Source organism: Gadus morhua, chromosome 3 (genome assembly GCF_902167405.1).
Source record: "Gadus morhua chromosome 3, gadMor3.0, whole genome shotgun sequence".
Classification (NCBI taxonomy): domain Eukaryota; kingdom Metazoa; phylum Chordata; class Actinopteri; order Gadiformes; family Gadidae; genus Gadus; species Gadus morhua.
This window is the reverse complement of record NC_044050.1, coordinates 3909528-3925540: the sequence shown is the minus strand read 5'-3', so window position 1 is coordinate 3925540 and position 16013 is coordinate 3909528. Positions and strand designations below refer to the sequence as shown.

The 16013-nt window shown below is 42.7% G+C and overlaps 1 protein-coding gene across 3 annotated transcripts in view; it reads right to left on the bottom strand.

The window, feature by feature from the left end:
- Positions 1-423: 423 nt before the first annotated feature.
- Positions 424-16013, bottom strand: part of vegfc (vascular endothelial growth factor c) — a 71074-nt gene continuing 55484 nt past the window's right edge. For all 3 annotated transcript variants that reach the window (XM_030352007.1, XM_030352008.1, XM_030352009.1), the window contains 4 exons: positions 15778-15917; positions 5673-5818; positions 2453-2780; positions 424-1135 (listed from right to left, as the gene is read on the bottom strand). In XM_030352007.1, the coding sequence (XP_030207867.1) occupies positions 1027-1135; positions 2453-2780; positions 5673-5818; positions 15778-15917 (723 nt within the window). In that variant the 3' untranslated portion in view covers positions 424-1026. The remainder of the gene's footprint in view (positions 1136-2452; positions 2781-5672; positions 5819-15777; positions 15918-16013) is intronic.

The window sequence follows — 16013 nt, the reverse complement described above, 5'->3', positions numbered from 1 at the left end:
GTGAATCTGTTAGTTGAGAGATTTAAAAGTTTAAAGTTTTTCCGGTTCTGAACCCTGCCTGTTTGTGACGAAGTCTTTGGCCTGTCGTTTCTGGATTATCTGCCTGTACCTGTCTGCTTGTACCTGTCTGCCGGCCTGTCCACGAACCCTGCCTGTACCTGGACTCTGTTTCGCCTGCCAGACTGTTCTGGGAATAAATTTCAATCACTCCAAAGTTATCTCGATCTGTGCTTGATTCCCGTTCTGAGTGACTTTTTTATTTGTTGAAATTGAGTCGCTGATGAATTCTAAAATAATAGGAAAAAAAATTACTTTCTTCTTTATTGTATAATCTGTAGCCTCGGTCTGGGAGCATTGGCTTTATGAAGTATGTATGTCATCATGTCTCAATCTTCATGTAATGGTTACACGATAAAGCCATCGAATAATTTAACAATATACACACGTATTGTTTATTTGACAACATATACTTTAAACGTTCCAACATATTGATCACAGTGTATTGTCATGCTAAAAATGGCACATAAACAAAGAGGTTGAAAACAAGAAATTTTAATAAATTATATAATCAATATCTGACTTAAGAATAATACGGCATTCATAAAAAAAATGGAAATATTTTAAACTTCAATACTTTGATATTCAGACAATATGAACAAATCTAAAAAGGCCCGATGGGTCCGCCGGCCTGCTGGTGATCTCTGGGGGGCACTCCCACCCAAATGTCTGTGAGACTAAGACCCGCACCAAACCACCACATGGACCCTGCTCCTTCTGACTTTCACTCATCCAAAGTTACTCCCCCAACACCCTATCATCCCGATCCGTCAGCACACACAGTCGTGTTCAAAGGGATCTCAACAAAACTAAAAAAGTCCTACTTTTTCGTTTTCATTTTCTGCTGTTTTTGGACTGAGCGGGGCTGGGGTGCTTAGGTGTGATTGGCTAAGCAAATGGTTTGGGTTCCTGATTAGGCTGCGGTAAAGAGGAAGAGTAGCAGGTGTATAGGGAGGGTCTGGGGGTCTCTCAGTCCAGCCGTCTCCAGTGGGAGGGCACGCAGCGACACACCTCCTCGCTGTAGGAGTAGCCCTCCTCACACTTCCTCCTCCGGGGCTCACAGGGGGGCCGGTGGCAGCTGGAGGGGTGGGGTGGGGGGTGGGGGACACACAGAACGACATCACATGGAGGTAAAACATACATTCATCCATGCATTAAAATCATCCGCCTAAACTGTGAGGAAGTTGTTTAAGTGTTAATGCAACAATGCATGAGAGAGAAGACTGAGAACAAGATAAGAAGATCAACAAAAAACAATTGAATTCGATCCCAACAACCTACTCGGTAGTTCTCCCTCTTTGACACTAAGGACAGATAGCAGTTTCTGGTAGCTCTTATTGCTGTTTGTCGGTTGGAGATAATGTGTGAGCAAGAGTTTGAAGTAAAGCAAATTTTGTCTGCTGTAGTAATTGGTTGCTCTGAGGGAGATCCTTTGGGGAAACATGAGGGCACACACAGATCAACATCACAGACAGATTCTTACTGCTTGGCGGCTACACTCATAAATCACTCTGAACAGGGTCACACGGGGTCACGGCTGGCTGGGCACATTGTCTGCGCACACACACACACACACACACACACACACACACACACACACACACACACACACACACACACACACACACACACACACACATAAATCGGCATCAATGCATGTTGCATGTGTGTGTGTGTGTGTGTGTGTGTGTGTCTATCTGTGTGGGTTCCCTCCTGTTCCTAAACAGGGGAAATGGTTAAGTGACTGCTGGTACAAGTCATTAACTCACTGAGGTCTTGTATTACATGCCTGTTACAGGCCAATACTGACCCTTCTAACCCCCCCCACACACACACACACACACACACACACACACACACACACACACACACACACACACACACACACACACACCAGGAGTCTTCCCGGGAACTGCTGTTTCATGCAGGAAGGCAGCACCCCCTACCATGAGGCCACATGCATGTTTCTGATAAAACTAATGGATCTCAACACATTATCAAATATGATGGTTTTATTACATTAGAGTTTTTGGAATGTGCTCACTAAAGGGCTTTTTTCAAGTTGAAACCCATAGAGGCTGTATTAAATGTCATGAATTGCACTGCAACACTGCAAGTCCTGAAAAAGTCCTATCACCATGGATACCATTAATGCAGGATAGATTCATGCTGATGGGATGAACCTTTTCTTAGAACCCACAAGCCCAGTGTACATCGATTGGTCGAATGCACAAGCCAAGCATCTTTATTTCAAATTGAAACGTGATAACATCTTCAAGTCTGGTTCCTTTAGCTCCTTCATTGACCTGAAGCCACTGCACATAACAAGCATCCAAACTGGGAGCAGCGCCGGGGACGACCTGCTGTAAGGGGCCCTGTGATGGGAGTGCCTCACCTGCAGGTGGCCTGGTGGAAGCGGCGTCCTCGGAGGAAGCACCTGTTGGGCGACTCACTGCACTCGCAGGAGCAGCGTGCCCGGTTGAGGGGCTGGTGCCGGGGGCAGGCGCGCTCGCAAACGCAGTGGCAGCTCTCCCTGTCGAACACGTGGTGTGCCGGGCAGGCCGAGGGGGGCCGGGCGTTGCACACACACTGACACGTGTTGCGGTCCAGGTGTTGGTGGGGGGCGCAGGGGGCCGCGGCGCCATCGCCGTGGCGACACACACACTGGCAGCTCTCCACGTCCAGCTCCTTGTCTGGACCGCACACATCGGCTGCGAATATGTCTACAGGGAGTGAGGGAGAGGAGCCGGGGTGAGGGAGGGGGGTCAAACAGGGGGACGTTTCGTTTGTCTGACCGCGGGGAAGGAACGTTACTCAACATGGATTAAGGTCACCGCGTGGGAACCGGGCGAGCTAGCGTGAACCACACATGACCTAACCGTGTTCACTGCAGCAGTACGGCAGAACGGCGTCCAGGAATATGACTACGAACGAACGTCACGGGCCCAAGAACCGCTGGTTTCCCTACAGCAGCTGTGACCACTTTTGTGATGATTCTCTTCACCAGATACCCTCCTGAACCCAACCATTGGGCAGGTCCATGTCATGTGAACTATCAGAAGAGCGCCTGGACGTTGATCTAGCTCTACCTAGCTTCTACCTTTGTAGAGTGTCATATGTCCCTATGTAGAGGAATAGATCTTTGTAGAACGTGGGTCAATATAAATGCAGATCCTTTATTTGGCTTCGTATGTGTGTATGTACTTATTGATGGTGTAAGTAGAGCTTCCACTTGCTGACATATAGATTTTTGTTAAAAAAACGGTAATAAGCCGTTGGAGTTTTACCTCCCCTCACATAAGTCAGGGGAGGTAAAACTGGTTTCTATAGCAAAAAGGAAATGGCCAATGGAACCCATATGTAGCTTGTGAAATAAAAACTCGTAAAAGTAAAATATTAGTCCATTACAACCAACCCGTCTCGTAGAGTCGACACAAAAAACACAAGCTTATTATTTTGTAACAGCCAGGAACACTTAATCAAAACTCTGACCACCAATGATTCACACTAAATGTTTATAGATTGCAGATATTCATATTTTCCAGCTAAATGTGTCCTATGTCCATGGGACGCATGTGAAAACATCAGAAATGCTCAAAATCACTGTTTTGCACAAGATTGAAATGTCATAATATCGTCTTTAAAAGAACACTATAATCAAGAGTCCGTAGACCAATCATATGCTTGGTCAAGCCTTCAACAAACATTCACCTGTGTGGGTTAAAGGTCAAGAAGTCGGAGCACAACAGGTCAGGTGTGTCACGGCCCAATACGTGTCATATCCCCGTGCATGTTCCTGTGATGATGTCAGGCGCTGTCTGGAACATTGGATTCTATGGGATTATCTCCACACCATAAACTAAAAATGGATTTCCCTGTGGGGGTGGAGAATATAGGCAGCCATAGTAGTGACCCCAAAGAGGGGTCACTACTACTCATCTCTCTGGACTCTTTGGAGTTTTTCAAAACACAACCGTAGGAGGAAAGACATGAATAACCAAGATGTGTTGTGAGCTGAAACTGACAGGAATTGTTTCACAATCCCATGATGTTGTACCATCAAATGTCAAATAAAACAGGGTTTCATAAGGAGTTACATTTCTTTTGGGTTCCAGCTCAGGTTTATGGGATGTGACGCTCATTGCTTGGATTTGTAATACTACAAAGCAGACTTGTTTTTCTTTGCCTTCCCCCTCAAATCCTACCACCAACTCCCATCCCAGCATTCCTCCTCCATGACCAGCTTTCTACAACAATACGCACCACTCGCAGCCTCACTGCGGCCCGAGATCAGTCAAAGGGCCACATAATAGGTTATCGTGTTTAGGGTGGGGCGGGTAATGGGGGACAGCCTGTAATAAATGATGCAGTCGATGGGCTGATGGGCATGTAGGCTGGGTCCAGTGGTTAAGGGTTGGTGTTTCAGAGAGTGGATAAGGGTTGGTGTTTTAGAGCGTGGTTAAGGGTTAGAGTTTCAGAGAGTGGTTAAGGCTTGTTGATTCAGAGAGTGGTTGAGGTGTTTTAGAGAGTAGTTAATGGCTGGTGTTTTAGAGCGTGGTTAAGGGCTGCTGCTTCAGAACGTTCTTAAGGGCTGTTGTTTCAGAGTAGTTAAGGGTTGGTGTTTCAGAGAGTGGTTAAGTGTTGGTGTTTTAGAGAGATATAAGGATCCCAGGGACAGAGAGTCATCAGCATAACAAGGGAGTTGTTGTTTTATGATAGCAGTTTTTATAGAGTGCTGGTTTAGTGTGGAATAACCTGTGTATGTCAATGAGCTTATGTGTTTGTGCTCGCTTTTGCATACGTGCGTGTGTGTGTTTGTGTGCGTATTTGTTCTGGCCTGCGCAGAGGCATTCTTCCATGCATCTGTTTATACTGAGTCCACATCATGTTATTGTAGGGAAACACATTCATAACAAGTCCAGTGTGATCAGGTTTCACTGCGGACGCATGCACATGCAGTCCAGCACATGCACATCAAGGAAACTGAAACAGTATCAGACTTTTGAATGAATTCAGCATAATACCAATAAATGTACCACAATACTTGTTGTGAAGTCTTTTTTACCTGACAATCAAATTATTCCTTTCATTCAGTTTCTGCCAAAGTAACGTAACAGCAGAACATTTTGCGAACACAATATAGCAGACAAATATCCCGATTGACGATAATATATAGGCCAATATTGGGTTCCAGAGCTCTATCGGTATGACATTTGACTTCTGAGGGCTGATAGATTTCTTAAACATAACATAATAAACAATATAAATTGCAGGCTTTATAACTCCACATGATCTGAAGACAGGGCAGGTTGCCCCCCCAAAAAGGTAATAGTGGTGCTGTTGTGCCAAGCTTCATGACTGTGTTACTAAATAGGGCTGCTGCGACGCCGACATTAAGTTGATGTCCTTGTTCATTCCCATATCCTTCTCAAATGATTATTGCACTATTTGTAAATGTGCTATAAAATGTTCTGTATGTTGTCACGAAGATACTTCCAAAGTCTAGCATATTGTATCTTTTGATGCGTTATTGGGACTCGTTTCCTTCATGTGGTTTGAGTCCTCATGCTGAGGGCATGTGCGTGCGATGCATGGATGTGCACGTTGCGCATTACCTATGTGCTGCGGGGCAGGCCTCAGAGGTGGAGGAGGAGGTGGTGGAGGGTGGTTCTGTTGCCAGGTGGTTGTCTTAGCAACACAGCGGCAAAGCCTGCTGTTCCAGGCATGGCTTAACGGGCACGTCCTATTGGCAATGGGACACCTTTGAGAAAGAGAGATACAGAGAGGAAGAGAGGGAGAGGGAGGGAGGAACAGAGAGGGAGAGAGAGAATGGGAAAGAGGAAGAGCGAGAGAGAGAGAGAGAGAGAGAGAGAGAGAGAGAGAGAGAGAGAGAGAGAGAGAGAGAGATAGAGAGAGAGAGAGAGAGAGGGACAGAGCGGGAGAGGGAGAGAGAGCGATAGGGAAGAGGGAGAGAGAGAGGGATGGGATATAGGGACAGTGTTGGAGAGAGAGAGAGAGAGAGAGAGAGAGAGAGAGAGAGAGAGAGAGAGAGAGAGAGAGAGAGAGAGAGAGTTGGGGATGAGAATGACAGAAGGTGGAGGCTGTGAACATATGAACATAAAACATGAACCTGGTGCTGGATGAAAATATAGAAAAAAGCAACATTTAATGTAATACATACACACAGATAGGGACATGAAATCAGAGTCCAACCAAACAACATCAAGCGAATGAATAAGAGGTCCACTAGAAATGTATATTTCAATAAACTGGACATCTTCCATTGCTAATAGTTAATGCTTCAACCTTGTTTGTATTATTTGTGAAAAAACGTTTGCAGTTGATTTTTATAACTGCAATAAGGCTTTAGCTTATTGCAGCACACCTTAGGAAGCCCCATTGATATTAAATATCACGACAATAAATGAGTCTCTACTGGACTCCTGTTTCCTGTGTTTCCCAGGAAATGAGGGGGTAAAGGGGATATGACCTCACTGACTTGGACCAAATGAGATGGACCGTTACCGTAAATAAAACATCAGATTTCTCTGGGTTTGAACATTGCTGGAAACATTTGAGATAATGTAAGTACACAGCGCAACTAAAATTATAACATAATTGTTTTTTTGATATTTTTTTTAGAAATGTTACATATTATACTTCAAAACAACACAAATCTTTGACAAACTTAATGACTAAAGTGAAAATGTAAAAGAATAAAATGAATCCCAAAATAATTGTTTTCGGATTGGATTCAGATACAGAGTTCCACATTTCTCCATTGACCATTAAGCAAATCTTTAAGTTCACTTAACAGAGGTTTCATCGGAGAACACACTGGTCTTAAAAATAACACAAATTATGGGTCTGCTACTTTTACATACCAAGTAGGCAAGGCAAGGCAACTTTATTTATACAGCACTTTTCATACACAAGGCAGACTTATCTTCATCATTTAGTCTGCTGCTCTACTGCTGAAGCGCCCTGTCTACCATCTGCTGCCCTGGTACAAGAAAGGTTGAATTGGGTATTTATCTTGGACCTTCTCCTAGACTGGGTCCTTTCCCCCCTGGATGATGTAATGAGATGAGCCGATTAGAGGCTCCAAGCATGTGATTGATCAGAAGCAGACTGGAATCTGCAGCTTCGACTGACACATCCTGGCATTTAGCCTGAAACGCTGCAAACCCCTCTAATGGCTGGGACTTTCCTTTGAATTGCCCTGAATATGATGAAAGAGAATTCCTGGCCGAGAAACTGAAGTTATCTAGTCGGCCTATGAGGGCCAGATTACCCGACACTAAATCTTTAAACCGGGTCATAGTTTTTTTTTTATGTGCATAACCTGTATGCATTTCTCACTATTAGCCAGCTCATTGTATCTCTACAGTAATTGTATGTACAGAAACCCACAACAGTATGTGTATATAGATGTAAAAAAGTTCTGAAGAAAATGGAATATGAAAGGTGATGCTCTCATCTTTGTAATCAACAACAACATGTTCTGTTGAAAAATGTGCAGTAATTGTGGGCAGATGTTTTAAACAGTATGCTTGCATTAACAATTCTAGTCAAATATCGCACAAACTCGATGTTTTGCTGTTTTGACATGGAGTACAAATAGTTTGTGTCTGCTGCGTCAAATTCCGCTATTGAGATCCACTGTTGATAAGAAAACCCAGAGAGACTGTGGTCAAATAAACAACATAGATCAAGAAGGTTTTTCTTGGATGTAGTTAATTTAACAGCAGAAGATGAGATGTCATTCATTTATTGTTGCTTACTGATCTCATGTATATGTACTGCGTCAGCGAGTACAGTTTAACAGTGTTAGAAAATGACTGATTTGCGTTATTTGGGTTCCTTATCTATTCGAATGCAGCGCTTAACATTTTCAAATGTGTACAGATATTTCAGTTCATATAATCATGGCTTGCTGGTTTTTCTGATGATGGCTCAGGGAACCTTAAGCAAAGGTATTTTTTTGTGTTTTAAGGGGCTCAAGTCGATTTACATACCTATATATTGGGTAACATATGAGCTAAACTGCACTATCACAACATACATATAATAATGATGATAGAAATCTTGGAAAGAGTGATAAACATTGAAGTACACAAAACTGTATCCGCTTTAAACAATGAGTTTGGATTAAGGTGAAACTGTAAAGGTACACCTTTTATGTTTAAAACATAAAGGTAGTTATGAGGAAAATGCATAACTTAAACGTCATACAACATCAAAAGAATTTAAAATAATTGCTTCACATTTTTTTAAATTTAGGCTACTCCAGCCTTTAACAGGGGCGCGGAACTCTCTGGTTCTTTAGGGGTGGACCCCAGCATTAAACAGGGGCGCAGGACTCTCTGGCTCTTTAAGGGTTGACCCCCAGACCAGGACTCTCTGGTTCTTTAGGGGTGGACCCCAGCATTAAACAGGGGCGCAGGACTCTCTGGTTCTTTAAGGGTTGACCCCCAGACCAGGACTCTCTGGTTCTTTAGGGGTGGACCCCCAGACCCGGCCTCTCTGGTTCTTTAGGGGTGGACCCCCAGACCAGGACTCTCTGGTTCTTTAGGGGTGGACCTCCAGCGCAGGCCTCTCTGGTTCTTTGAACCCAGAGAACCAGACTGGAACATCTCTGTTTGCTATGTTTAGATCAAGTGACACTGCTGTTTGTTTTCTCAACTTAATCGTTCCTTCTTTCCTTCCTCCCTGCATGTCCAGGCCTTTTCCCTTTTTTTCCCTCTTCTCTATCTTTCACACCCTCAACTTTTGCCTGGCTTAAGGACAGGGAAGTTTGATCGGGTAAAGAAATATGCGAAAATCTAGTTCTTCATTGAATGGGCTTTTAACTACAACATGAATATTTGAGGTATATGCAAATTGTCTATGTTTTGAGGAGGGATATTTGTTAGCACAGCGCTAACAAATGAACCAAACGCTAACCTAACACAATCAAACAAACCAGAAGCAAACCTAAAATGCATACATTTTGAGCGTCTTGCTAGATACGTCTAGCTCCCTATTGAGTGAGTGCTGAGGGGTCATCATAACTTTTGGAGGGAACCACGTGCAACGTGCTGCTATTCACACAGCATAAAGACGTACAGAATCGTGTCCATTTCACATGACTCAGCACCTAAAGAGGTATGAGGCATGACACATTATCAACAGAGCATCAATTAAAAAGACGCATCTCAACTGGCAAAAAATATTAGCGATTCACATGTTGACCCTCTACAGATGGAGAAAAAACTGATGTTTCATAACATTGTTAACGTTGGCCGTCTCTTGATCTTGTGCTGTCTCCCTCGAAGTGAGATGGTACACATTGAGAAGTTCACGAGAACAGTCAACTGATCCTGCACAACCTCTATAAAGACAGTAGTTAAAACCCTGTAGCTTCACAGCCTCAGACCCTGTCACGTCTATTACGTCTACACCTTGTCTATTTGCCTCAATGTTTTTTGTGCTGAATTTTGAGTACACAATATCGTCTGAGGCTACCTGGTTGTTTTCACAAGCTAGAATTTATTCTTTTAAAAAGCTGACAAAAAATATAATAATGATATTATAATTTAATATCCTAACTTTTTCTTCATAAAGTATTTGTCTGGTGGTTTTTGTGGTTCAAATACTACATAAACTGCAGTTGTTAAGACTGTAAAAACACAAAACGTTGTAACCACCTCTTCATACAGACCAGGTTCACACAGGACTGAGACAATACTCTTTGAATACTCTTATATAATGCAATATAACTACTGTAGTATAACTAGCGTAATATAACTATCCAGTATCCTTGATGAATCAGTATTTCATTATCCATGTGTGTTTTGCAGAGCTATGGAATTTAGACAATTCCCACAGCATCTGACATGGCAAAGCTTCTGACATACATAAAGTGCTCTGCCAGCAAACCGATGTTTCCCTGATGTTACGATGAAGGAGAGTGGTGTGTGTGGGCAGCAACCTTTCCCAAGTGGTGATTGTGAGACCTCCGAGCGGAGAAGAGAACTTGGCAGTGTCAAAAGGCTAATCTGTCGGGTCAAAATAATTGAGCTTCAGTAGAGGAAACAATGGCATGGAAAAAGATTCTCACGCATCCACACACACAGGACTGGACAGGGGATCACAGTGGAATAATTGGAAGAAGCAATGCAGAGAGAGATGGAATCAATAGAGATAAACTGAAGATAGACCAGGAAAGATCAAGTGAGAGAGTGACATTTGGGAGCGATAGAGAGAAAAAGGAAGATAAAAAGATAGCTAATAAGACTTTCTTCCTTCTAGCTCCTTCTTCCAGCCTGGTTCCCGCTCTCTTTAGCTAATAGGAGACATATGGGTGTGTGTGGGTGTGTGGTAATGCAGCTTGATACATATAGGTGGAAAAGTAATTTTTTTAAATATGAACTGAACTGAAACAATCAACATCGATAACGTGTTGGTTATGACCACTATAAACAAAATTACACTAAAATAAATATTTTAAAAAATCAATATATTGCTTTTTTTAACAACAAAAGAAAATGCGTCTGTTAGTATTGGAGCGCCGATATCTTCGATGACGTCACTGGCATTGTAGGACTAGGTCGTTGCTGCAGACACGCGAACGTCTTCTACACTCCACGGCAGAAAATAGTGATCTTAATATGGCTGGTTACGCATTTGAGCCTGTGATGGACATGCCTGTATTGTCCGACTACCACCCGGTGGAGAGGGATCAATTTCCGGCTCCAGCTCCACCTTCGGATTAGTGTTGGCTCGTTCGTTCGCGAACCGGTTCGAATGAACGAGTCTTTAGGAAGAACGAACCGAACCAGTTCGTTTCTCTCGTTCGTCTCGTTCACCATTCGATTCACCGGAAACTCGACTGAACGAACAAACAAATTCCCGGTAGCACTAACTCCATTGAGTCTGACTGAATCAGCTGAGAACCGTGCAATAGTGTGCATCCCATGATGCGATTCACCGCTACCGGAAACTAGGCTGATTCGCGAACGACTCCTCCCAGTTCAGTCGAGTTCCCGGTGAATCGATTCACCGGAAACTCGACTGAGCTGGGAGGAGTCGTTCGCAAATCGTTTGTTCGTTCAGCCTGGTTTCCGGTAGCGGTAAATCGCATCATGGAATGCACGCCATTGCACGGTTCTCACCTGAGTCAGTCAGACTCAATGGAGTTAGTGCTACTGGAAACTCGACTGAACGAACAAAAGAACGAACGAATGATTCGCGAACGACTCCTCTTGGCGAACTGAATCACGCGAACTGCGTCACGGAAACTAATCATTAAATCCACCACTACTTCGGATCGTGTGGGTGTGACTGGTGTGCGTGTGGGTGCTGCCGGAGCATGGACACTGCCATTGAATCTGTCTGCTGCCGAGAGGTCCCGGTCAACCTTGACCATCGAATGGTGGGATGAGGTTGCGTAACCATGCATAGGGCATTTCGGATAACAATCTTTCCCCCTCCGTTTTCCTTTGATGCGTTTAAGGAATATCTCCGTAAAGACGGACTCATAGCGGAAACACATCGAACTGTAAAAAACGCTGTAGTACCAACATATTCAAGGCGCTGGTTCTCCACAAAAAAAAGTGGAGCGCATCAAGCCTGCGCGCATCCAGCCTGCGCGCTGTATAAAAACATTCAAGTCGAGGAGGAGATAGCAGTTGTTTAACCTTTTAGATTGAGTAGAAATACTTTTTAATGTACAGTTAGTAATTAAATTGACCAAGGGGCTGTATTTAAATCTACAAAAATAATACAAAAAAAAAACCTGTAACTTTCAACGCAACTCTAACGTTGCTTCAGGCGTCCACACGAATCCTTACACGAAACCGCATAGGTCCGGTTTTATTTGAAACCACCCTGGGACCATGGACCTATTAAAGAACATGGTTTATTATCTGCCTAATAACATGGTTATTAAACACATGTTTTCACCAAAAAATCGGCTCTGTGTGGACGGGACCTGAAAGACAAGATGCACTTTGGGAGATACACCCGCGGATGAGCACAGATTCACGAGTGTCACGTTAACTTTAGGTGGATGTTTGAGGTTTACTTTCTGGTGGATGTTGATGGATATTGCAAAGATGGATATTGCACAGATACATCTTACTATGAAACTACTACTTCGAGTTTAACTCCCTCTGCATCAGCAATCGGCTAGTCGCGAATATCGGGGTGAGTAGAAAGGGACATTTGTGGAACTTCTGTTTACAGAACCGCCGTGGTTTAATTAGCAGCTTGGAAACATAGATCTGCGATATCATCGGAGTAGTAGTTTATACACTTTATGGTCGGAGTGCTAGCTTGTGGAGATTGACATGACAGGGGCTATCAGAGTGTTAGCCAGTTTTAAGGCTGTCAGCCATGTATTAAGGGCTGGTTTCCTATTCAAAGGTATCCTGTGGAAATGTATGATTACCCCAGCTGCCTTGGCCCTATATAATTCATTACTGCAGCCAGGGGTAATGCAGTCCTCCTGTAGCCCTGGTTGTTTGCTTTTCCATAGCCATTTCAGCGAGCCTCAGAGTCTGACTCATTACCTGCTATACTGCTAGAGCCACAGAGTAGGAGTAGGTTACCATGCCAGTGACGTAGCTGATTGTTGAAATCCAACATGGCGGCGCCCCGTAACATAAATAACACTTTTACCATACAATGTAATCCCTTTTAGCAAGTTCAGCCATTTTTAGTTATTGTACCAATGAGAAGGCAGACAATACATCTGTTATATCAACTAAACTTCAAATTTCAGTTCAGTTAATCTTTAAGGACACATCAGACACAGTGTGCGCTGATTATTACAGCTTCCCACTGTGCTTTGTGTGTCTCTGTGCCTGTGTTTGTTTGTGTGTGTGTGTGTGTGTGTGTGTGTGTGTGTGTGTGTGTGTGTGTGTGTGTGTGTGTGTGTGTGTTTGTATTTTTATTTGTGTGTGTGTGTGTGTGTGTGTGTGTGTGTGTGTGTGTGTGTGTGTGTGTGTGTGTGCACGTTTGTGCGTGTGTGTGTGTGTGTGTGTGTGTGTGTGTGTGTGTGTGTGTGTGTGTGTGTGTGTGTGTGTGTGTGTGTGTGTGTGTGTGTGTGTGTCTTACGTAACCATGTCTTGTTTTCTGTTTTGCGTATTCTGGAATCATAAAACTACCAAGGCCACAGTTATAACTATCACCAAATGTGTTGTTTATAAGTTTCATTTCATTCATTAATGTAGGGAAGTGGCAGGATATTTGCACATTTCCACAAAATTGAATTACCCTATATCTCAATCAAATGGACATTTGACAGAACATTTAATTGAGATATAGGGTAATTTCATTTTGAAGCATGCTTTCTAAAGACTTAAAGGTAATGTGTGTCGAATCAATTGGCTTCTAGCGGTGAGTGAGTGCTGAATGATATCATCGTCTACGACCGCACAGAGTAGCCAAGTGTCAAATAAAAAGGTTACTTATAGACATAAAAAGGTTACTTATAGACAGTATAGCCCGCCTTTCCGTCTCTGGTCAAGGAGCAATGAGTCTTCCAAACGAAATCAATGGATTTACAAAATGCCAAATAAACACAACATAAATTGTATTTTGCTACGATACTTGATTTGGAACATCAACGAACACCACTAACCACTCGGTGAGTTGCACATTTCTGAAAACGAACGTTTAGGGTTGTTTGAAGGACAGTTTTGTGAATACCCATAGCCAGCCATTGTGAAGCAGGCAGGGGCGATTTAAATGAGCCAAATACCCGAGACAGGACCAATAGTCAAATTTCGGTGTCAACCACTCTATTTCATCCTAGACAAACCAGAAAGGGGGCTCAATGTTTTGTTTTGTTATTACAATCTACCTAGCTCAAGTACAAGAAGGGTGGCCATCAGAGGAGCAGTGAACGGCAACTGCATAGCAGAGGTGCGCAAAACTTCTTTTGGCCAGTCGAGTTTCTCAGTTATTGGAACTCAAATGTGGAACAATTTACCAACTATAATAAAAACACAAACTGAGTTTAAAAGATTTAACAGACAACTGAAACACTGGCTGAAGGAAAACCAAAAATGTAATCATGACAACGCACAAAAGATAACACACATACATGCACACACAGCATATATAGGTCACACTCATCATATTGTTTCTTCTCTCTGCACAAGGTTTTAATGTTATAGGAAGTATGTTTTAAGATAGCATATATTTGTATAATTGTATACTGTAGGCCTATATATTGTTTAATTGTATAATTGTATATTTTAGGTGACTTATATATTTTATTAAAATAGGTAGCCTTATCAGGGACTGAGGTTGCAAATTAGCCATCTAGCTGCAAACCTTTTATGTATTCACATCTGAAAGTTGTGTCATGGCCTTGCCATGTCATGTTTGTAATAATGTGCACTGCTTTGTCCCTGCTAAATAAACTACTACTACAAAAAAAAAAAAAAAATGATTTCAATATGAATACCTAAAGTTACAATATTTATATTATAAAATGTATTGCACCATGCGCCATAACTGCTTAACATAATTGTTAGCCTTAAGCAAAGCTCCGTCATTATGTCATACCACATCACCTCCTGCTGTGTAATGAGCTTCAATGAGCATTGAACACAAGAAGATCTATTGAGAACACCAAATCCATATTTCCTGTTATTTTGGTGAAAGTAGGCTAATGCAAATGTAATGTAAAAGTAGTGTAATGCCTTACAATTCTAAGACAGTAATATTGTAATGTAACTAATTACTTTGAAATGACAGTAACAAGTTATAAATAATGCATTACTCATGTGAAGTAACTTGCCCAACACTGCTTATAGATGTATACATTGTATTTAGTGATTCAGTCTCTATAATGATATAGGTCTAGATCAAAGCTTACAAGTAAGATAGTGAATATTGTTTTTAATGTGGTATTATGTCTTGTTTAATTGTCAACATAATAATCGACTTGGTTGCTTTTAATTAAATAAGACAGCGGCTCATGTTGATGGCCACCTGCGAGAAAGTGCAAAAGAAGTAGGGATAGCAAGCCCCTCCTCCATTACTAGAACTTCCAGCCCAAAATGCTTCCTTTTTTGTATCAGGAATTTGACTGAAACACGGGGCTCACTTACACTAGAATTGCAAGTTGATTAAATTAAGAACTGATAGAAACTTGCCAGATCAATTCTCTGAAGAGGAACTAGATACAAAATTTATTTTCATGGGATTATATACACTGATTAAAACATGCCTCTGAATATTATTTTCCAGATCTGTCAATCTGGCTGCCAGATGCCTCCAAATTCTACACACCACCTTTGCACATTTAGAACGCAACAGGAAAGCTTGTGATACTGACATTGGGTCTCTGCCGTCCCAACCTTAGTCATGTCACCATATTGGAGGTAGACATGAATATAAATATATGTGTGTGTTTTAAACAATGACCATTAAGCTTCACACAATCAGCTATCTTGAAAAAGATAGAGCCTCATTGAGAGAGAAAAATAGAGCGAGAGACAGAGAGAGTTAGAGTAAGAGAGAGAGAGTAAGGTTGAGAGAGTAAGAAGGAGAGAGTAGGAGAGATAGAGCGAGAGAGTTAAAGAGAGATAGAGAGAATAAGACTATGAGAGAGAATGAGAGAGAGCAACAGAGCGAGAGCAAGAGAGAGATTAAGAGTGAGAGAGAGAGGGAGAGAGAGAGGGAGGGAGGGAGAGAGTAAAAGAGAGAGGGGGAGGCTCTTACTCTGGCAGGGCTCTGCGGATGATGCTGTGGACCTGTTTGTAGACGTCGGGTTTGGACAGACAGTTGCAGCGGGTGTGGTTGGCCACGCTGATGGTCACCGGCTTGGTGTCCTGGGTGTTGGGCACCGTGATCTCAAAGAGCTGCAAACAGAGAGCGGGAACATCAGCAGGACGAAGGGAAGCCAGCGGTTCATCCAGCAACAGAATCAGGCCAACACGGTGTGTGTAAGCACATGA